The sequence below is a fragment of the Fundulus heteroclitus genome, chromosome 16, assembly GCF_011125445.2.
Source record: "Fundulus heteroclitus isolate FHET01 chromosome 16, MU-UCD_Fhet_4.1, whole genome shotgun sequence".
Lineage (NCBI taxonomy): Eukaryota > Metazoa > Chordata > Actinopteri > Cyprinodontiformes > Fundulidae > Fundulus > Fundulus heteroclitus.
Genome location: NC_046376.1, coordinates 26983891 through 27006830, shown reverse-complemented (window position 1 = coordinate 27006830; position 22940 = coordinate 26983891). Strand labels below are relative to the sequence as shown.

The following is a 22940-nucleotide window of genomic DNA, read 5'->3' as shown; positions in this document are numbered from 1 at the left end:
CACTCGCTGTTAGTCGAACCTTTTATTGTTGTCAGAGGATGAACAAAAGTACTGACGGCGACGATGAGGATACAAGAGTTACCGCAGTCAGTGACGTCACTTTGGCTGCAGGAGAGTGGTAGAACTTACACAGTGCAAAAAAAACGCTTTGCTAGAAGCTTGAACCTTTACGTGTTTCCACGCTGCAGGTATACACAGCATATACGACATTTTTCACAAAGTAGAGCAAGGCTCAGAGTGAGAGTTTTTCGCCACCTCCCGCCGGTAAAAAGGCATGCTCGTCGTCACACTGAGTGCTGTATGGCAAGCCGATGGGGCCAATTATCGTCCGTACAATAACGCGCAGTTCCAGCCCGTATTTTACGCGAGCGTAAAATACGGGTTGGAACTGCGCGTTAATGTACGGACGGAATTTGGCCCCATCGGCTTGCCATAGTGCTGCGGTAGCCTACGTCACTAGCAGAAGCGCGGAGTCGGTAAAACACAGAGGGGGGGCTGGGTCAGGGTTTTTTCTTTCGTATAGAAAAGGAGATTTTGGCTGCCTGGCAGTGGTGTCCGTCACGCGCTGAACAGGCTTCTGGCTGGTCGCCGTCTGGGAACTTCCTTCCCCTCCCTCTTCCGCCCTTTGTCTCTTCGTTCCGTCGCAGGAAACACGGATGGGGCGGAAGGCCTTGAACGCCACACCAGAGAGGGTCACGGGTTTTGTTTTCAAGCTAGAGTCAGAAGAATAAGAAGTGAGGCTGCCTTCAACTCTTTAGGCACTCGTTTGTTTGCATGCGGTGGTCTCTAACATGCCGCGGACAGCTGAATACACATCTACATACTACTTTTGTTCTTTCTTTTTTTTTTGATAAAATAAAAAAACAAACAAACAAACAAAAAAAAACATAAATAAAACAAAAAACATCACGATGCATGTCAGGAGCCGACGTCTCATGGATGTAGAAAAGAAAAAGGTCAGCAGGTAGTTAAAAGCTCCTGGTTCATGAGGTTATTTAGTTTGTGTAGCATGCGAAAGCTTGGCGTAGCGGTTTAAGGAGACAGCTCCTTGCCCCCCCCCCCCCCCTCCCCCTCCCCCTCCCCCGCTGAGCTGAGGCACGGAGAGGAATCTGCCCAGTCGATGTTTGCGCTGGGTGCGTGACGGCAGCAGGGGCGAGCTGCTCCGCTGGGATCTGAGGCTGCACGGTTTCAAGGCGGCCTTCCCTTCGCTCTTTTCCTGCTCCTCGACAAAGAAAGGCTACGCAGCGGTGCGACAGAATCTGCACTAGTCTACATTAATTGAACGCGCGTTCTTTCAGCACAGGGGAACCGCCTCTCGTAGTCTAAACCCACAGAACCTCCCCGGGTGGGTCTGTGGCGTGTCGATCAGCTTGTTCCTAATAGTTTCCCCCTGAAGGGGATCAGTCCGGCCCCTGGCTCCCTGAGCAGACCCTAATCAAACTTTAATGAAGGCAATTATCCAGAATATGAGTGTGTGTGTGTGTGTGTGTGTCTCCTCTCTGTGGAGCCGCTGCGCCTCTGTCTTTTCAGCAGCAGCAGCAGAGCAGGAGTCCGTTCCCTGGTCGGCGTAGGCTGAGCTTCGCCGAGTCAACAGTGAGCATGGTCTTGGTAACAGAGAGCCACGTGTCACGACTCTTGTTCCTAAGCCTTTCCTTCTTCCCTGAATGTGGTCACTGAGGGACGCGTTAGATGAGGTGAATGTTACATGAGGTGATGTTCGGGGGGTCTACAGAAGACGATGCGGGCAAACACTCGGGGCGGACGGGGTGGGCGTCTCGTCACTGCAGCTGACATCCCCGGCAGTCGTCCTCCGGCTCCGTGTTGTCCGAGGAGTAGGAGCTCTCCTCGCTCACTGTGGGGAAAAAAAGATAAAACGTCAGCGTTTATAGGCTGTAACGACAGATTACACAAACTTCATCGACTTTGTCTCAGATCTATTTGTTGGCAGCTCTGGAAAGGATTTTAAAAAGCACTGAGAAATGTGCCGTTTATCGCAGCAGCTCAAATCACACGCTGAAAGAGGCTGAATAAGCTGGTGAGGAAGGCCACTTCTGTCTTGGGCTGCTCTCAGGACTCTGTGGAGGAAGTAGCTAAGAGGAGGGTGTTGTCCAAGCTCACATCCATCATGGACAACACCTTCCACCCCCTGCACCAGACTGTAGAGGAGCTGAGCAGCTCATTTAGTGACAGACTTAGACATCCTGTCTGTAAAAAGGAGCGCTACCGCAGGTCATTCATTCCTGCTGCTATCAGATTATACAATGCTGCACTATAACTGTAATAACTTGTGCAATAACTATTTAATACACTGTGCAATAACCTGTGCAATAATACTGCTAAATAATCCTGTTTAATAAGCAACTTCAGCTGTATAGTTATCTCACTACCTCACTGTTGCTCTTAGCTGATACCACTTAATGTAAAACGTCAATCCATTTGTATACAAGTCACCTGAGCATACATAAGTCACCCTAAATATCTGCTTTATTTCCCCTGTACTTTTATTTTATTTTTTATTCTTGATACACTGTACATATATGGACACACTGTATATACCTTATGCACCTTTCCTCCTTTTGGCTCCTTTCTTTTTGTTTATTAAGCCGATGTGTGACAAGTAAATTTCTCCACTGTGAGATCAATAAAGTCCTATCCTATCCTTTCCTATCCTGAAAAACACAGAAAAGACCAACCTTTAATTTGTATGATGGAATCGAAGAATCCTCTGTTAGATAATACGTTTTTAACAAGATCCCTGCAGCTCCACTGAATTCAGCTGCAGCAGTTTTTAAAATGTTTCTTTACAAACGTCTCCTTTACATTTTCAAGCAGGCGGTACAGCCGCCAGACGATCCTTAAAATTAGCAGATCGGGGCAAAGTGAAGCAGACAGCAGGCGGACTGAGGATGGCACAGCTTTGCCCGTATTCAAATGAAACCACTGAATGCGAGTAGACCGCTGCACACCAGTGATCCCAGCTGATAGTCGAATGACGTAATCAGACAGCGATGAGCTTGTGGCTCCGTGTTTACTGAACTATGATGGAGAAGGGGGCTTGAATTCAGCCGTGAAAACAAAGGATAAATATGTTGGAAAGCGCCTCAGGACCACGGTTACACACGGTACAGGATCTGTGATGCCGCGGACCGCTGCTCTTCCAAAGGCAACGAGGACATTCCCACACTCTTTGTGAGTTGAATTAAAAGATAAATCAGATGGGCTCCGTTGGGCCTTTTTCCAGCAGGTTAATGAGCACAAACATTTGGGCAAGTCGACACAGAAATTCACCTCGGTTGCACAGATGAATGGTCAACGGTCCCGCTTTCTGCTCCAAGCTTGTAGTAATAATGTCAAAAATGTGTTGCAATAATCAGAGCAGAGGTGCCAATCATTGTGCCGCCGTTTTTTTCTCTACTATTTTGTTTCTTAACGGATTTCCTATTACACCAATGAATAATGTACTCTAAAGGTTAGACTTCTCTATTTGTGCGAGGTTAGGCTATAGTTCCAGCAAAAGCTACGTCTGCATCTGAAACGGAGCGGGCACCTTGGTCTGACGACTCCAGACCCATCGGTTCAGCGGTAAGGGTTGCAGTGCGGCTTCTTACCCGCGCTCAGCTGGAAGGCAGGAGCCGACGATGCCTGTGCACGCAGCTGAAGGGCTTCTTTATGGAGCTTGCTTATGCTTGCGAAAAATTATTGCTGAGTGACAGAAAGGAGTTTAGGAGTAATGGATGCCGGAGGCCGGACCACATCTGTGTTGTGGAGGGGCCAGCTCATTTCGAAACGAGCGCATTACATTCCTATCGTGCTGTAAGTCGACGCGTTTAAACGTTCCGCCTGCAGATCCGTCTCTGCCGCTACAGGACTGCGGTCGTAGGCGATACGAGCATTAGGAGGCGGTGGCCTCCTCAGCTTCAGAGCAGCTTTAGAGGTCGTCTGTGAGACGTGACAAAGATAGAGATATACCCGCTCCAGACCAAACTGTTCTGAAAAAGGCCAACTGTAGAAAGTAAATCACAATACCACTATTTCCCTTTACAGATTTGTTTCATTATCTGCTTTTTTTTTTTTTTTGTCACACATGAATGTTTCGCATCACCGAACACATTTTAATGTCAACTGAATATAACCTGAGTAAATCCATAAAAGCAGCTTTTAGAGGGTGGGTTTCTACTAAAGGGAGAGAAGCCGTTAAAAAGTAAACGCCTGGGCCATCCTCGGCTGCAGCTTCTGCCGTCCAGCTTTTGCAGCAACAGGCGGTGAATCGTTTACATCGCTGTGAAACACTTTTGGCCCACTCTCCTTTGGGTCAAACCAAAGCATCTAAGTCGTGTCCAACCAGAGACTTTAACTAGGCTGCCCACCCCAAACCGTTCGTTTGTTTTGTTTTTTTGTAGCCATTGCAGAGACGGGCTTGCAGGTGATGCTTTAAGTCATTATCACCGTCGCTTCATGCTTGCTCAGTATGAGGGATTGCTGCAAAGCCATGTTCAAAGCCATCATGCTAGCTGTTAGCTTTACACCACATGTAACAATACAGACGTTTTATTTTTTTCCCCCTCATCAGGATATTTTGCCAAATGCCTTGGGGATCATTGAGATGCTAATAAGAGACGGGCCTGTGAGTTCTTTTGGCTCAGCAAAGCATTTTAACTCGCGTCTCTCCCATGAATGCCAGTTCTGTCCATTTGTCTATTTCTGAGTCCCAAACTCTGCAGTAACTGAAGTAAATGAGGCCTGCACTGCTTTAGATTTGGTTCTGGTTTCTATTATGCCTTCCTCAGATGCTTTGCTAATGTGTAATCCTGAAGTAATTTAGACAAGCAGGCCACTCCTGGGAAGGTTCTCCATGTTTTCTCCTTGGATAATGTCACTGTGGATCGCTGTTGCTCCAAATCCTTAGAGATGATGGAAACTGTCAATGACTTCATCTGCTGTTGAGTTTGTGTACATTTTGTCATGATTTAAAGAAATCAACTGGACTTGTTTTAGTTTTGCTTATATATTTTTTTTGGTGACCTTTGATGTTTTGTAATGTGTTAAATTTGGTTTGCATGTGTTTTACTGTAGCGCTGTCTTGAGCTGCTGTCCTTCTGGCCAGGACACCCATGTATGAGATTTTAGATTTCATAAGGTCTTTATTATTATTTCAACTAATCAATGGAATAAAGCACCGATAAGTCATGTGGTACTTTTTGAGACCTTTTGGCCTACTTCGTGGATGTGCCTCGTTAAATTAAACAAAAAAACGGGGTTTACTTATAGCTTGTTCATGATTTAAAACGGTTTGTATGGATAGCTTTTTACCTTAATGAATGAAATCAAAATTTGACAGCTGAGGTTTTTTTTTAATCTATTTACGCAGGTTATATTTGATATAAAATGTGTTCGATGACTTTTTAAAAACACATTTGTTTAGGGTTGACTTCGACTGTTCTAGTTAAACTATTATACTGAAACATCATTAGTTCAACTGTTTTTAATATTTGCTTTTAGTTTCTATTCTCCCATGTTTTATTTTGTTTCTACACTTTATTCCAACTTGCTTTTATTCTGTTTTATGTTCCTATATTTTAATCATGTAAAGCACTTTGCATTATCTTTGTACTGCAATGTGCTTTACAAATAGATTTGCCGTGCCTTGCCTTTTGGAGGGATGTTTTTTTTTGTGTGTGTGGCAAAAACAAAGGAGAAAAACAGCAGACTGAGAATGAAACAGTGCGACTTACACCACTCAGTCTGGATGGGGAGGAAGGCCCTGTCGCCGTTCTCCCTGATCATCTCCTCTATCCTGTCCAGAAGCAGCGACACGCTCCTGTCCTTGCCGGGCGTCTTGCTGTCCAGGACGTGGTAATAGTTCCCACAGTACTCCAGCAGTCTCTGCAGCTCCCTCCCTCCCCGGAGGATGTGCTCCTCGATGGGCGTGTGTCCCAGCCAGTCGCCGCAGCTGAACAGCACCATGGTGTGGAGGCACGCGTTGTCTCCGAACAAAGTCTCGATGTGCGCCAGGAGCGTCCTCCTCTTCCTGGCCGTGAGGGACGAGACCACGGGCAGGACCAGCAGCAGGGTGTGGGGCCCCGGCCGCAGCAGGGCGGCCCCGCGCTGAGACTCCTGCCGGATCCGCTTGGGGGTCCGGCTCACCGAGAACCAGTCCCAGCCCGGCGTGTCGACGATGGTGACCCGGCGGCCGCACACCAGCGCCTGCCTCCTGAGGCACAGCTCCGTCTCCTGGCCCGACTCGAAGAAGCGACGGCCCAGGATGGAGTTTCCCACCGAGCTCTTGCCGACGCCCTTCCAGCCGAGCAGCAGCAGCCTCAACTCTGCAGAGGACGGGCCAGAAAAAGGAAAGAATCTAAGCAGAACCGAATAGCGAGCGCTCCCCCCGGGCGCCCATCTGGTCGGCATTACAACACATGTTCACTTTGCCCTCACACACACACACACACACACACACACACACACACACACACACACACACACACACACACACACACACACACACACACGCACGCCCTCGTACCTCGGGGAGGTCCTCCGATCATCTGCTCCCTCTGCCTGGCGTGCTCCTCCATCCTCATCCTCTCCTCCTCCAGCGCCCTCCGGGCCTGCTCCTCCTCCAGCAGGATCAATTCATTCACCTCGAAGTACCAGCCTGCGCGCGAAGGCAGCAATAAATAATGCAGCGAGTCATTTTAGGTCAGCTCCGTAACACAAATGGTGTCTGGATTAATAATGCAACGATCATAGAAGCCGCCGTGAGTAGCGTAGAAGCGGTGGGGCTATTTTTAGCAGCGCCACAAACCCGTCGCTTTAAACTTTAAACCAAAGTTGGGGGCATAAATTATATCTGCACACCTTGGTTGTCGGTGACCATTTCCTCCACCTTCTCCATCAGTTCAGGTACTTGGGTGTTTTCCTCTGACTCTTTAAGGGTGTTATCAAAGGCATGATACCTGCAGAAAAAAAATACCAGTATTTAGTTTTACAAATAAAAAAAACTTTTGACGAATGAAAACCTGAAAAGCGTGGTGTGCATTTGCATCTTCTTCTCATCAGACTCAGGTCTGCTTCACCTGTCCCTGCCCACAGCATGACGCTGCCGCCACCACGCCTCACCTAAGGACTAGTCTGAGCAGACCGATGTGGCGTGTTCGTCTTTTGACACGCGTGATGATGTGCGAGGCAACCGTTGTCTCATCTGACTGCAGCGTGTTCTTCTTCCACACGGCTGCTTCACCTACAAACACTTCTGGTTGGCGGCCAGCAGGACTTCTTTCTAGTTAGTCTCTCACGAAGGCCGGATTTGGGGAACGCATGGAAAATCTGCAGACACGTTCTTCCACCAGAGCCACGAATCTTTGCAGCTCCTCCAGAGGCTCCATATTATTTAGGAGCTAAGGGGGTGTGTGCGCTTGTGTCGTGGTAGTCAACCCCAGGTGTCTTGGTCTTGTCGCTGGATTTCTGTTTTTCCTCAACACTACAGCTGCTAAATTTATTCCTGTTCCCGGTAAACATCGTGTGAAACTCCTGGTTGCCTTCGAATGCTGGTTTGTAGCTCCAAAAACCTTTGCCTTTGCTGTTTCCGTCAACATTTAAAGCAATTACATTACTATGATTACCGTAGTGGTCTTGAAAATTGTCTCCCAATGGTTGGGCCTTGGTCTTGGGTTAGGTGGTATTGTCTATGACAATAGTATACCCAAATGCACACCGTGCTCTTCAGATTTGTTTTGGTGAAAGGAAAACAAAGAGAAATCAGTATTTCATTTCACACATTTGTCTGTCACATAAAGTCCCTATAAAACCCATCAGCCTCGGCTTGACGGCTGAAATCATCCCCAGGATTCAGAATGCTGCTGAAGCTATGGTGATGTCGCATCGATGCTACCGGAACCTCGCGCTAATGACAAGTAAGCCTTGTGCAACGTCATTTTAAAATTAATGAAATTGGCCCGCAGTAAGATGAGTCAGATTTTTTTTCTTGGGGAAATAAAAAGGCAGCTTGTTCCAGAGTGAAGAACTCAAAGACCATCCTCACCGTCACCAGAAACAAGTCTACGGCTGAGATCGCTTTGGGCCCTGTGATGGCATCAGTGATGTACAGTAGATACCAATTTGCTTTCAGACAAGACAATGCAGCTCTGACAGTATCAATGAAATAATAATAATGTTTGTATTTGTTTTATAAGTCTTGTCTTTTCTGGGTTGGTTTTGGTTTCCCTGGCAAACATTAAAGAGTCTGTTTCTGTTTTAACTGAAGGTCTGACCTGAAACTCTGGTCTCTCTGAAAGGCTGAGAATGTTGTGTGTTTTTTTTTTTGTGTGTGTCAGTTTTAATTTTTTAAATATATGATCACCTTGAGCTGAGACGATTTCAGCAGAGAAATAATCCGATTTCACAGAAAAACCTTCTGGACTCATGAGAGGATGGTTAAGGTGTTTCTACAAGATCAGAAACACTGAAGTTTTTTTGTTTTCCTCTTCCACGTCACCAATAAACCAAACATTCAGTGCTCTCTGAAGACTCCCCACATTGCCGGGCACATTGCTGTCCTACCTGCTTCCACACCTCTCCACCAGCCACTGCAAGGCCTCTCCAGTGTTGGCGATGTGCTCCTCGATGAACACCCCTTTGGGCAGCTTGTCCACTCCGGTGAAGAGGACCATGCAGTACCTCCAGGTCCCTCCGCCCAGAGCCCCCAGCTGCTCCTCTGCGGCCCTCCTCTCCCTGTCACCGAAGGGCTGGCCGATCGACACCACCAGCAGGATGGAGTGCGGTCCGGGCGGGCACAGGATGGCCCCCATGCAGGGGCCCTCGCTGTCCAGGCTCGGCGGGGGCATAGCCGGGCTGTCCGACTCGGCGCCAGCGTTGTCGTCCGTGTCGGGCTCCTCGTCGTCGTCCTCGTCGTCCTCGGGTTCGGCCGGGATGGCCCAAGATGGAGTGTCGACCACTGTGACCCGACGGCCGTAGATCTCCGTCTGACCCACGTTGCTGTGGGTCGTCTCTGTGCCGGCGTCGAACATCTCGTCTCCTAGGATGGTGTTGGCGGAGGAGGTCTTGCCCGACCGGGGCCCGCCCAGGATCAGCAGCCGGCGCTCAGGGGGGTGGCGCCCCCGGGGGTCCACTATCAACACAGAGAGAAGGAGAGCTGACACAACGGCTGGGAAGGGGAAGACTTGATGATTCGTTGGCTTTGATTTGGGAGGGGGGGAAAAAGCAAGTGGGTACCATCAACGTTTTAGAAGGATTTCATTTATGCCCAAGCTAACAATGGAAACCCAAAACAGAAGATTTTAATCACAGGATGAGAGCGGAAGCACATTAGATGAGCTTAAAAGGTAACCGTGATGAAAGGCCTCTGTCACATATCTTCTTACTGCCTAATGAACAATTGGCCACATTCATAGGCAAGGCTGATCATCTTTTATTCCATATCCTTAAAGTGAAGGGTTTAGATGAATCCAACCCTTAATTAGACTACGTTGACTCAGTGGAGAATATTAAGAAATAATTGGTTTTGGTAATAATCACCTCGGGCCCAGTAACTGGTGTCCCCAACGATCCCTTAAAAATACCGTATCTAGTTTCAAGAACTTCCTGTTATTAATCTACGCATTTCTGTTTCCCTTGGGATTAGCGCTGAGGGCCATTTATCTTACCCGCTTTTAGAAATGGAAAAGACGAGAGTACGTGGTGTTAAAGTATTAATAATAGCACGTGAGTCAGGAAATATCTACTTGTATAAACTTGCATAAATCCACTGTCAGAGGCCATACAAAAAGTGGCATACAGTGGCAAACATCCTGATAATGGCTCGTAAGTAACAGCGGGCAGGGTGATGGTGGGGGTGGGGGGGGGGGGCAAAAAAAACCTTATAGCTCATTGGAAGAGAACTGCAGCAAATGGGTCAGAAAGGGGGGGGGAGAAAGCGTTTTTCTTTCCTACCATCACAAACGTAAAACGTGCCGATTAGACTAAGGCTGATGAGCCTGATTCAGATGGTGGTTAAACAGCCACCTGTCTTGTTTTTGTCCTGTTCATGTGCAGCACTTTGAGTCGCCTCGCTACTGAAAAGTGATTTATAAATAAACCTGCCTTGCCACAGACTTAACGGGACGCTTCTCCATGGAGCTGAAACGGCATCGATTCTCATTGATTTCTATCAGGTAAACAAACGGGACCGTATTTCTTATGTGAACAGTTATCGATCCTGCAGCGGACGTTGTTTCTGCGCTTGTTACGGGACACAAAGCATAATGGCTAATGTGTCCTGTTAAAAACTAAATCTACTTTAATCTACTTAAACTGTTTACCTTTTTGATAATATACCAGCCAAAAAACATAACGCAAAGCACATAATTCTTAAAGTAAATTAAACACCACAAGTACACGACTATGTAATACTTTGAAGATATGTGGACGATTAGTCTGACGTCACACTATCGTCAAGTATCTATAAATGTAATACGCATAGAACGTGTGTTTTTTTAGGATTCTTGTTCTTGCGGTGATATTTTTTCAGGAGAAATTTTGTGTCCAGCTTTTTGTTGTTAAGAAAAGAATGTGACTGAAATAGATCGATATCCTTCAAACTACAGAAACCGCTGATTGATTTAATCTTAAATCAAGATTAAAAACACATCTGTTTAAAATTGCCTTTGACTGTTCTAGTTAAACAGTTTTACTGTTTTTAATGTTCTTTTTTGTTACTACATTCTATCCCTACTTGCTTTTATTCTATTTTCTATCTACATTTTATTATTTTGCTATATCTCAATCATGTAAAGCACTTTGTATTGTCTTGTACTGAATTGTGCTATATAAATAAATTTGCCTTGCCTTGCCTTGCCTTACCTATTAGTGAAACAGAACGCAATTCTCTGAAAGACTTTAAACTACACATTACGGTGGGTGAATATGGGAACTGAGCAAATATTTACAATTCTGAGTGTATTACAAGTTCACAAGTCAGCCCAGGCACTATTTCAGCTTTTAAGAGCTACAAAGGGAACCTCTTGTCTCCCCATTACTCCAGAGGAACAACCGGTACGCCATATCCCACAGAAATGAAGGCTTTCAGGCGGAAAAATGAAAAGCAAAGGGTGAAATGGGATTCAGTCTGGCCATGTTGGCCTCAAACACTTCTGCTGGGAAAAGCATCACGGCCCTGCTCTGTTAAGTATAGAGGAGGATCTGTGATGCTGCGGGCCAGTTGTTCTTCCAAAAGGTCCCGGGAGTCTGCTTAGCGTGCGTGACATCATCAAAATACAAATCTTGTGGACTCTACCCTCCAGGGAGAATAACGAATCTATCGTGGGTATTTCAACGGGAACATGAACCTATGGCCACATTACAACAGTGTCACCCTCGCAGGAGACCACTAGCCGCTGTCCGATTGGCCAACGGGATCGCACACAGAGCTATTAGCAGGGGGGACTGTGGCTGGCACCTCTGGGGGGGGAAAAAGCAATAGGCTGATATGATATAAAAAAAAAAAGGTAAGAAGTCAAGGAGACATTTTTGATGAAATGGCACCAGGGCTGAATGTGGACACTCAGCAGCTGGCAGGAGAGGCAACGCGTTGCCCCGAGAGAGAGAGAGGATGAGGAGATGAGGAGGCTATGAGGAGCGCAGGGAACTTCATTGATTTTGCTCGCGCCGAGGACTGCTGAGGAGACTTTCTGTGTGTGTGTTGCTAATTCCAAGCGGAGCAACAGTTTCCCCATTTAGAGGAAACTGGGGAAAGAAACAGAGCTGAGTGCTTCCTGGCGGCGGCGTGGTCAAATGAAGGTTGATGATGCGGAACCTGTTCCGAAAGATGGATGAGGTGGGGGGGATACGCCCCCCCCACAAATAAAACAAACGCTTCTTACCGGTGTCAGAGGCAGAGGACACAGCAGCCATCTTGAGCGTTGAACCTCTGGCTTCCTCCTCCTCGGGCCCCCTTCTGCGTCTCCTTCTCGCCTCCACGGTGGATTCCTTGCCCCCCCCTGGCTTCTTCAGACGGCGGAGTGGCGTGCACGCGGCGGCTCCTGGGCTTCTGCTTTCACTTTGACCCTCATTCTGCTGCAGTGTTGCTCACTCCATCTTCAGCTTCTTGACTCCCACTCTCTCTTCATACCTCCCACTCTCCCAGCGCTCTTCTGCAATCTGCTGTGTCTCCCGCGCGCCTCCTTCCCCTCTCCTCTTTCGTGGATCCCCTTCTCCTTTCCGCCTCCTTGTCCACCAACCCTCTCTCCTTTGTCTTTCCCTTTTGTTTCTATTAGTCCAAGCAGACGGGAAATATTGTGCAATGCAGGAAACTGGATGCCAAATCCACCCCTGCCTCTGCAGCTCCAGGAGGGTGTCTCGTCATTTCTCCTTTTCTTTTTTTTTTTTCTGAGGCAAAGCAGGGGAAATGTTCCTCCCACTCTCTCCTATCACCCAGCAGCAGCAGCAGCAGCAGCAGTAGATTGGACCTGTATGCAGACTGCAGTTAGGAGGACTGATGGAAGGAAGTATAGAAGGAGGGAGGAAGGGTCAGAATAAGAGCGAGAGAGGGAGGCAGAGGGAGGACTCTTCTGATTACAGCTGGCTGTTGTCCCCCAGGTGCTGCATAGCACACAAACACAATTAATTATATAACCCCTGCAGACAGAACTAGCACAAAAGGCAGAAAGAGACGATCACACGTTTAAATATTAACACAGGACATTGCATCTTATATAACACACGAAAGCTCCTATAAATTGCAGAGATCTGTCGATGTCAGCTAAATCTGTGGACCTTTTTTCTGAAATGAATCCAGAAATTAGCATCTCTGTACGCCAATTAAGACATGGCAAATTCACACACAATAAGAGTCCAGCAATAACGCGTCCTATGTGCATTTCTCAAACGATAACGCCGCCGAGACGTTTTTTTTTATAACCATATCGTTGACATACTTTTACGTGCTTCAGCTGCAGTAGCGCTTGAACGTTACTTGGCAGTTCCTTTCCCCCCTCGAGACAGCTTTGCCGTACAGCGTCACAAGTGTCGCGGTGCGACCTCGCAACCGAAGGTCCGCCTGCGGGTGTGCCATATTGTGAATGGCATATTATGGCGTCAGATTTACGCAAAAAAAACCCCGATAGGAGCGCTAAAGATGTGTTTGTTTAAATTTCAAGAGCACTGGATGCGTGTACCACGCGCTCATTGAAAGTCCCACACGCGCGTGACACCATACATATCCTCGATGTGCTTGCAGACCGGGTTTTCTGGTCAAAAAAAAAAAAAAAAAAAAAAAAAAAACTATTCGACCTCAGAGACTTATTTGCAAGTAAAATAAAGTAAAACAAATTCAAAACACAATCTCTGAAAATATACCTAAGTATTCAAATATTTTACTTAGTGTAGCTGTATTTCGTTTGACCAATAATAATAATAATAATAATAATAATAATAATAATAATAATAATAATAATAATAATAATAATAATAATAATAATAATAACACTAATAATAATAATAATAACACAATAATAATAATAATAATAATAATAATAATAATAATAATAATAATAATAATAATAATAATTATTATTATTATTATTATTATTATTATTATTAAAAATACTAAGTATAGCACATCAAAATGCAACATAGTACCCTGAAAAAAGTTGCTGACGTCTATCTGTCCAGAAGTGGTTATTAATTAAATAGTAATTAATACTGAAATGTTTAGACTGCAGTAGAGAACGCAGTGTAAGCTTTTGTACACAAATGGAAAATAATACAGAACAGTGGTAAACCTTCCCATTGTCCTCTGTTAAGGTGGCAGCAGCATCAGAGCCATTGGTAAAAAAAAACCCAAAAAAAAAAAACAAGAAGGTCAAACTCCTAATATCTGTATGCACACCTTCCATGCATTTTTATCAAAATGCCACTCACAAGATGGCAGCGACGTTGACGTACGCTCAAGCGTGGCAGCCACTCTTCCGTCTCTGTGAACGCAAGTGTCGCAAATGAGACCTCGGCGCCGTAAGTCAACTTTAAATGCCGTAAAAAAAGAAACCCAACCTTCCGACGTCCATGTGATGCTGGGAGTCGAAGGTGGCTTCTGTGTCTCGGCGAGTGTCTCCAAGAAGCTCGACCTCTTTTCTTGCACAGCGTCATCCTGCAAACAAACATGGAGGGGTCCACCGAGGAGTTCATGAAGTACCGCTCTCCGCTGGTGTCCAGATATGCCAGCAAGGAAATGGCGTACAACTTTAGCGACAAGAAGAAATTCACCACCTGGAGGAAGCTGTGGATCCTGCTGGCCAAAGCCGAGAAGGTCTGACCCTCAGAACCAGCGTTCATTTTTCACTCATTATTGGTCACACTTGGCGCGTCTTGTGAACTTTAGAAGTTTGCGACCTTTAGAGAGACTTCTCCTGTGTCCGGGTCTAAAAATAGTTTTAAGGGAGGACCAACGCTCATGCAGGACTAGTTGCAGAAATCCTGCCTCAAACTTCAAAGACTTATTCACCAGCTACAAAAAATAGAAACTGAATTAATGTTATTATTAATTATGCAGGCTATATATACAATAATACAGTAATTTCTACACAGATTCGAATGATTAGCTTTAATTTTAAGCCATTGCCTGGTCATTACACTATTAATACCCAGTTTATGATTTATTAGAATGCAAAAGAAAGCTGTAAAATAAAAATAAACAAACAGCATCTTTAAGAAGCCTAAACCAACAATACATGGACAATGTATTTGCCCCTTTAATGACTTCTTCTGTTTCAGTTTGAACTTTTTTTCTGTCACTCATAACTGTCTTGGATCATCCTGTTAAATTTAATCCGACACAAAAAACAGCACGTTATCAAACTAGTGTGATGGTCCAGGGGTAGTGTACTGCTTCAGGGCCTGGCTCACGGAACCATGAATCGGGTTCTCTAGCAGGAAGTCCTGAAGGATCATTACCGGCTATCAGTTTGTTTGCGACCTGAAGCTCAAGCTTGGGTTGAACAGCAGGCAATTGACCAAAACACACCAGACAATTACCCTCTGCATGGCTCAGACAAACAAAATGAAAATCTTGGGAGAGACCTACTCTGTCTGAGGTGCTGCGGCATGACCTGAAGCGGGTCGCTCGTGCTCAAAAACCCTCCCAGCGTGGCTGAATTAAAAGCAATTCAGCAATGAAGAGTAGGCTAAAAATTCCTCCATAGTCAAATACTATAGTTATTGCAAACGCCAAGGGTCTGTGCAGGGATAACTTGTTTTCAAATAATTTGAAAACCGTGTTTTGTATTTTACTCAGGCGGTCATGTAATATCCAACATTACTGTTGTGTGGTATTTAAAATGTGTTGGACTGACAAATCAAATTCTTATTCGTGGAACTATCTTTGATTCATTTTGTGCAGTCTAAGAAGTTAAGAATTCGTTTTATCTGGCGTTCTTAACAGAGTACTTTAAACTCAGACACTAGGTATTTTATTTTAATCAGGCGAACAGGTTATTTATCTTTTCCACTATTTGATTCTTCATTGAGTAGATTTTTCTCTCTTTCTTAGGATAGTTATACATGAGTTATTTGGCCCTGATTCCAAAAGTTTCAGGAGATAAAACGTCTTTCAAGTTTTCGCGACTCTTTTATGTTTATATTGCTAACAGGAAAAAAACAAATGCAATGACGCATTTATTCAGTTTGCAATTAACTCAAATTCTAGCACATAAAAGTTCAGTCGCATGCTGACAGGGTCGAGGGTCGAGGGGGGTTATGTAGAAAAAGAGCTGCTAAACATCGCACCACTCAGCAGTTTCTAATGTTGCCAACAGGTAAACGTGCTAACGAACGGTAGCATCTAGGTCGGTCACCAGCTCAGCCAGGGTAATCAAAGTATTTTTTTTATTATTTTGTGGACATGTCTAAAAGTAACCTTGCCTGCAAGCTGAATTCTCGCTGTTTTTGTATGTTCATAAGCACACGAGGATCCATCTTGTCCTGCTCCTGCGTCAAACTTTCGGGACTAAATAAAAAAAAAAAAACTGTTGCAGTATTATGGTTTAAGGCGGGACATACAGCTGTGATGAAAGCAACAGCTGCCGAACCGACACAAACATGGCAGCGCAGGAGGACGCACGCTCAGCTGCTGCTCTCACTTTTGTTTTGTCAGAATCCAAAATTTCTTCTTTGAAAGAAGAACAGCAAGGAGTGATGTGACCAGCATGCACTCGTGGTTTCTCATGACGCCTGCTGCTTACATTTTCATTTGATACCAGGATTGGCTAAAACCAACATTTGGTAGGCGGGCACTTGGTGTGGGGTCGCCCAATCAGCTCGGAGAATTCTGCAGAAAGTCCCTTCTCTCCCCGAATGGATTGGATAGGACCAGTCCCAGATTGATAATGTGCAGAACGCAGAGTGCTACGCATTATCAATCCTGTTTGCCAGGTTGGTTCATTAAGTATTCGGCATGAACGGCACATGTTGGAGAGCTCACATAGACCACATACACGCCCCACTGAACGGGTTTCTGTTGCTCGGCTAGTAACGACCAGTTGGCTGCACTCACAGTCAGCAAAATGATCATTGCACATCAAGAACACTTCATTAATGTAACTCGACAAAATGCGTTTCTTTGCATTGCGCTGAGATCCAAGCAAAAAAAAAAAAACAACAAGTCAGAAGATGAGAAATGGAGGGTGACATTATCTTAACTCTGGAGCTGCTACAGTTTAATCAGCTGCCAAGGGACCGTTGACTGATGGCAGATCCCTTCTCACATGTGCCGCCTCACATGACGTGCTGCGTGCTGGTTCACGTTCGCTGTTTGGGGTCGCTGTCGGTGTTGCCAGGGTAGGCTCTGTGTGAATATAGCCCAACGTCTTTCTGTAACCAGAGACGGGCCTCGGGGAGTTTGTTTGATCAGCCTTAACTTGTAGCCCTTCCAACCACTTGCTGTGCTCTGTCAGTATATGTGTAGAGCCGGCCTATCTGCGTTATGACCTTCGATCCACGCTGGGTTGAGCAGAGAGCCCAGTGGACCAGGTTACTCAGTCCTCTCTGTAATCAGGGAGGACTGTCCTAAAAAGCAGAAACATTCCAGTCTAATCAAGATCATGTCAGCACATCTTTGTCCAAACTTCAGTCAACTGTAAACAGCTGCTTGATTTTTCAGGTCAACCAAATACCGAATACTTCTTAAAACAGTGTGTGTTTATTTATATATATATAGATATATAGATATAGATATATAGATATATCTATATATATATAACGAGCACCTGTGGATATATGAAGTGTGAAGCACTACATAAATATAGTCCGTTTAGCATTTACTTCCTGTAACAGAGGCGTGTCTACAAGGTTGAGAAGCACTTTTAAAATTACTTGTCTTCTTTGAAAAAAAAAAAAAAAGGCAGGTTTACAGTTTATTTTTGATTCATACTTTTTATGTGTCTAATATGGTTTTATAGCTTTAAATATGTTTGCCCCGTGTCTAGGGACATCAAGTGGCAAAGCAAATGACCTCCTCCTCCGGTTTGTTTTTCAAAATGTCTGAAAAATCCTAAATCAGATTCAGACATATTTCAATAATCCCAGAGGGAAATTACTTTTGTTACATGCTCCAGATATACAAATATTTTTAGATAAATATTTACAACATTCCACACAAAGTAATATAAATATATACATATATAAGTCAATATATATATATATATATATATATATACACACGTGTGTGTGTGTGTGTGTGTGTGTGTGTGTGTATATACATAAATATGTATAACTATAGATCCAAGTAAAGTGATAAAAATCTGATTAGAAGAAAACTGAAAGCATTCCGGCTGGTATGGCAGCAGTGTTTATCTAAAGGTTAGAGAGGAACTTGCGCAGGGACCTCTCTCTGCTAGGCCACGATGATGGCCACCGTGGAAACTCTGTCCTGCCATCTCCCTCAGGCTTTGGGTCTCCCCATTACGGACGCTCAGATCCAGGAGATGGAGAGCCACGCCGGGGACATCGACTTCGCCATGGCGGCCGAAGAGGAGCGGAAGCTCAGGCACGACGTCATGGCCCACGTCCACACCTTCGCTCACTGCTGCCCCGCTGCCGCTCCCATCATTCACCTGGGGGCCACGTCCTGTTATGTCGGAGACAACACGGTAGGGGCGCGTCCATCTGTCCGATCGCTGCCTTTCCGCCGTCTCCTGATGCCTTTGGCCTCTCTTCCTCAGGATCTCATCCTGCTGCGCGATGGCTTCGACATCCTTCTGCCCAAGGTGAGGCTCAGCTGCCGGTCACCCAGCGGCGCATCCTAGCTGAAGCCTCAGCTGTTGGCTAACAAGTCGGCGAGCTGGAATGAGCGACGGCGGTCGTTTGGCTGGCACGGTCTTCATGCTACGTGTAGCTTTCCGGCCAGATATTACGGCGTGTTGCGTAACGTCTCTGTGTTGCTGCTCTGTCTCCAGCTGGCGAGGGTCATCGACAGGCTGGCCAACTTTGCAGAGAAATATGCCGACCTACCTACGCTCGGCTTCACACACTACCAGTCAGTCTATTTTCGTCTTCACTGTCTCCCGTAGCTTTTTTTTCCCCCGTTTCTGTGCGGCAAGCCTTATTTTCCCCGCCTCTCCGCGCAGGCCGGCCCAGCTGACCACCGTGGGGAAGCGAGCGTGCCTCTGGCTGCAGGACCTGGCGATGGACATGCGCAACCTGCAGCGGGCCCGCGACGACCTGCGCTTCCGGGGGGTGAAGGGGACGACGGGGACCCAGGCCAGCTTCCTGCAGCTGTTTCAGGGGGACCACGACAAGGTAGGAAAGATGAGGATCCTTAAAGCGGCCCTGTGATGCTAGGCTCGTATTCTGCAGGCTGGATCAACACACTTGTGTCGCTTTCCGCCAACAGGTGGAGGAGCTGGACAGGATGGTGACAGAAATGGCTGGATTCAAGAAGTAAGATGTTTAAAAGGTTTTATGGGATTTTGTGCAACAGACCAGCAGAAAGTAGCACATAGATTTGAAGTGGAAGGATAAAAAAAGCAAGTAAAAAAGTGAAGATGTGGCTAGCATGTGTACTCTGCCCCTTGAAGAGACCCGCCTTTCACTGCAATGGGGGCTGCAGGTCCTCTGTCTAGAGACAACAGCTCACAGATTAAAAGCAGCAATTGTCAAGTCTTACAAATGATTCTCAGTTGGATTTAGATTTGGACTTTGACTAGACCATTCTATCACAGGAATATGCTTTAATCTAAACAATCCCATTGTAGCTCAGGCTGTATGTGACAAGCCTCTAAGGGGTTTCCCTCCAGGATTGCCTCCCTGTGTCCTCTGAGGGGGGGACCACCTCAAAAGGGCACGCATTCAACACACCAAATGGTAGATAACTCAGGGTTGAGCACTTTGCCCAGGGGCTCATTGACATATGAGAGTAGGAAGCTGGAATTGAACCTAAAATCAGGCGAATGCAAGAGGACCGCTCTGCTCACTGAGCCACAGTCAGCGTTTGTGTGTGTGTGTGTGTGTGTGTGTGTGTGTGTGTGTGTGTAAGTGTGTGTGTGTGTTTGTGCGTTCAGGACTGAAGATGAGGCTCTGCTTTTTCTTTTTGCAACGTGTGAAAACCTGCAGTAGAAGGCCGCTGACGATCACCGGTTTCAGCTCATCCTTAAAGCTATTTATTTATTTATTTGTTTGTTTTCTGCTGACAGCAGCTTTTATTAACCGGAGTGGTGACATCACTGCACCTGGTGATAGAAACGGGATGCAAACACCCTTCTGAGTGGATGACTCCTCCCTGCTTTCTGATCCTGTGCTCGTTCAGAAACTGCCCCATGGGTGTGAAGATAATTAATCCACAGGCATTTAAACCATTTAAGTTTGAAACGTTGTGGACTGATTGTGAACACTGTCCATAACTATGCTGGCCGCTAAGTTCACATCTCAGCCAGTTGGTGTGTTTTTATGTGTTTTCCAGAGCTTACCTGGTGACTGGGCAGACATACAGTCGTAAAGTGGACGTGGACTGCCTGTCCAGCCTGGCCAGTTTGGGCGCCACCGTTCACAAGGTACATGGCAGGTATAAATGTCTCCATCTAGTGGTTGGTTATGTGAAATATGCCTGCTGATGCTCCTTTTATTAAAACCTGCCCTTTAGATCTGTACGGACATCCGCCTGCTGGCCAACCTGAAGGAAATAGAGGAGCCTTTTGAGAAGGAGCAGATCGGTATGTTTGGGGCCCCCGGAGGCGGGCAGCTGTTCAGAGACTACAAATGCATTATTTGGAGACGTAAGGAACGTGATGCCCCCCAACCCCCGCAGGTTCCAGCGCCATGCCGTACAAGAGGAACCCGATGCGTGCAGAGCGGTGCTGCAGCCTGGCTCGACACCTGGTGGCGCTCATGGCCGACCCGCTGCAGACGGCCTCAGTCCAGTGGCTGGAGAGGACGCTGGACGACAGCGCCAACAGGTCCGCCGACATTATCACCAGCTCATACAACGGATCTCGCGTTTAATTTGCTCTATTATGAAAAGAAAAAAACATGATCGCTCAGTGCTTTTAGAGTTAAGAGGATTTTCTTTCCACTTGGTTTCTCATATACAGGAGGATCTCCCTCCCAGAGTCCTTTCTGACTGCAGACATCATCCTCAGCACTCTGCAGAACATCACGGAGGGTCTGGTGGTCTACCCAAAGGTCATCGAGCGGCACATCCGCCACGAGCTGCCCTTCATGGCCACAGAGAACATCATCATGGCGATGGTCAAGGCTGGAGGGAACAGACAGGTTGGAGAGAGCACAATGTCATCGAATTGTTTTAATTTATCCACATTGGAGTGTTTTTATAGACCAACAGCCTACTTATGATCACGCCACAGCCGCCCTATTGCACTCAAATCCAGCCACTCCAAGTTATTTATTGTGTTTGTATCCCCCCCCCCCCCCCCCAAAAGCCGTTCAGGGGTGGACTTTAGATGATTGTCCTGTTCCAAAACCCAAGTGTTGCCTGAGCTTAATGTCACAAACTGGTGCCTGGATATTCTCCCTCAGGATTTCCCTGTGGAGAGAAGACTTCCTGCTGCTATCATGTACAGCAAGTTTTCCAGTGAGGAAAACCCAGACCGTTACACCACCAACATGTTGATTTGTTGGTATGATGTTGTTTTTTTTCCCCTGAAAAGCTGTTAATTTTATACAAGATGTTTACGTGAAGCACATCTTCCACGGTGTTCCACTTCTGCCTTCTCAGTCCTCAGAATGCTTTGTAAAAGCATTTGTGTTGTCTTTGGTCAGCGGTGATACTCTCCATCGGGCCAATCTTGCCCCGTCTCTTTCTGATAGTTGACTTCTTACATCTACCTCAAATACGAGGAAATATTTTTCGTGGTAAAGGTTCTGGTAACTTACCCGAACACCCTAACTTCCTCACTAATCCTCCTCCAAGCTAGGACCTTTACTGTCTCTGTGGTGATAGCTCGACTGATCATAGATAACAGGAGGGGCACAAACAACAACGATGAGTTTGTCCTCTATTGTCCTCTTCCTGGCTTTTCTTGCACCACTACATCCATGGCGTAGTTTCCAGCGGCAAAAGTTCAGGTTTTCCTACTCCAGCATTTGCGGCTTCGGATGCGCAGACACTTTAAATCTCAAAACGCGCCGCACCCGACGGGTGGAGCCCTGAAGGACGGTCAGAACGGTGATTTCTTGATTCTGTAGGTGTGGCGCTAATCAGATCTCACTGTGGCTGGTGAGGCCGAACTCTGATGTTCTGGTTATTTGCAGCTGAAACGTGGTTTACGAGGACGATTCTATGTTATCTATTGGCCCAGAATAATCTAGATACTCGGGATATTAAATTTTAGGTCAATTTAAAAGAAGCAAAAACAGAAAATGTACATTTTTATAACACTGTCTTTGAGATTTCACAGGTAATTCCCCTCCTTTTTCCCCTTCAGGACTGCCACGAGAAGATCCGGGTTCTGTCCCAGGAGGCGGCAGCTGTAGTGAAACAGGAAGGGGGTGATAACGACCTGCTGGCCAGAGTCCAGAGAGACCCCTACTTCACCCCCATCCTGGGGCAGCTGGACGCCCTGCTGGAACCCAAGACCTTTATAGGCCGTGCCCCACAGCAGGTGTGTTAGACGACAAGCATGACGCACGGCCGCTTTGCTTTGCAACAGGGTTCATGGCATTTTCCTCTTTCCTTCAGGTTGCCAGGTTCCTGTCTGAAGAAATACGCCCCCTGCTGGAGCCCTATAAGTCCAAGATGGATGTTAAGATCGAACTGGAGCTCTAACAATGCCGCACACACACCTATCCCCACTGATACAGGCACAAAGCCGGGAGGAAAACGGTTCACCGTGGTATTTGTGCAAACCTCAATAAAGAAAGCTGTTGAATAAATGGGCTTTTGATTTTTGCTGCTGCTGCAGTATTTTTCGCCACGTGTGGACATGAATTGGCACTTGTGAGGAGGCCTTTGTCACTTTTGAGTAATGTATTTAGAACTGATTATTTGAAATGAATGATTTATTAACCAGTGATGCCTGTGAGAAGTAGTTGGAGCTAGTAGAGAAGGTCGTTTCCAACCAAAGGATTGTGGAGTGCATCATGCATTTCTTTTTTTTTTTTTTTTTTTTTTTTTTTTTACAATTCAAAGAATCAAATGAATGAGGCCTCCCACATGAGTCGATGCAGAACATAGACGTTCGCTGCCGACTTCAGAGTAAAATATTTCCCACTGTTTCAGTTTTTTTGAGTCGTCTTTGTTTTAATCAAAAACATGTTCTTCTTCTTGAACAATTTATATTTTTATATTTAAGTTACAGAGCCGAGTCATGTTACGATAAACCTCGGCATCTTTTATAGGGTTTCTATGTGACAGAGCAATTCAAAGCAGGGTTCTTAAAAAATATTTCTGAATCCATCATCTGAAAATTGTTAATAATTACCTAAAGTTAAAGGCTGGCCAA

The 22940-nt window shown here is 46.0% G+C and overlaps 2 protein-coding genes across 4 annotated transcripts; one reads left to right on the top strand and one right to left on the bottom strand.

Annotated features, from left to right (window-relative positions):
• Positions 1–855: 855 nt before the first annotated feature.
• si:dkey-110g7.8 (GTPase IMAP family member 8) lies at positions 856–13051 on the bottom strand. 3 transcript variants are annotated; one of them, XM_021321786.2, is made up of 7 exons: positions 12930–13041; positions 11877–12594; positions 8560–9127; positions 6859–6956; positions 6524–6655; positions 5733–6323; positions 856–1852 (listed from the first exon to the last, which is right to left on the bottom strand). In XM_021321786.2, the coding sequence occupies exons 2-7, from the start codon at positions 11905–11907 to the stop codon at positions 1779–1781; spliced, it is 1494 nt and encodes a 497-aa protein (XP_021177461.2). In that variant the 5' UTR covers positions 11908–12594; positions 12930–13041; the 3' UTR covers positions 856–1778. The 3 variants fall into 3 exon arrangements, with proteins under 3 accessions (XP_021177461.2, XP_036004208.1, XP_036004209.1); XM_036148315.1 differs by having other exon boundaries at positions 11877–12487; XM_036148316.1 differs by lacking the exon at positions 11877–12594 and having other exon boundaries at positions 12930–13051.
• A 970-nt stretch (positions 13052–14021) lies between these two features.
• Positions 14022–22371, top strand: adsl (adenylosuccinate lyase). Its single transcript, XM_012873129.3, has 12 exons — positions 14022–14299; positions 17931–18134; positions 18207–18251; positions 18441–18520; positions 18612–18783; positions 18878–18924; positions 19943–20033; positions 20123–20192; positions 20288–20435; positions 20571–20751; positions 21924–22100; positions 22178–22371. Exons 1-12 carry the CDS (start codon positions 14153–14155, stop codon positions 22262–22264), a joined length of 1449 nt encoding a protein of 482 aa, XP_012728583.3. The 5' UTR covers positions 14022–14152; the 3' UTR covers positions 22265–22371.
• Positions 22372–22940: the final 569 nt, after the last annotated feature.

Coding starts and splice junctions, on each gene's coding strand:
- si:dkey-110g7.8 (XM_021321786.2), bottom strand. CDS start 11,907: ATGGCTGCTGTGTCCTCTGCCTCTGACACCG. Junction 9,128..11,876: donor GTCCTCTGCCTCTGACACCG/GTAAGAAGCGTT, acceptor CTGTGTTGATAG/TGGACCCCCGGGGGCGCCAC. Junction 6,324..6,523: donor GATCGGAGGACCTCCCCGAG/GTACGAGGGCGT, acceptor CGTCCTCTGCAG/AGTTGAGGCTGCTGCTGCTC.
- adsl (XM_012873129.3), top strand. CDS start 14,153: ATGGAGGGGTCCACCGAGGAGTTCATGAAGTACCGCTCTCCGCTGGTG. Junction 18,925..19,942: donor GAAATGGCTGGATTCAAGAA/GTAAGATGTTTA, acceptor TGTGTTTTCCAG/AGCTTACCTGGTGACTGGGC. Junction 20,436..20,570: donor CTGGACGACAGCGCCAACAG/GTCCGCCGACAT, acceptor TCTCATATACAG/GAGGATCTCCCTCCCAGAGT.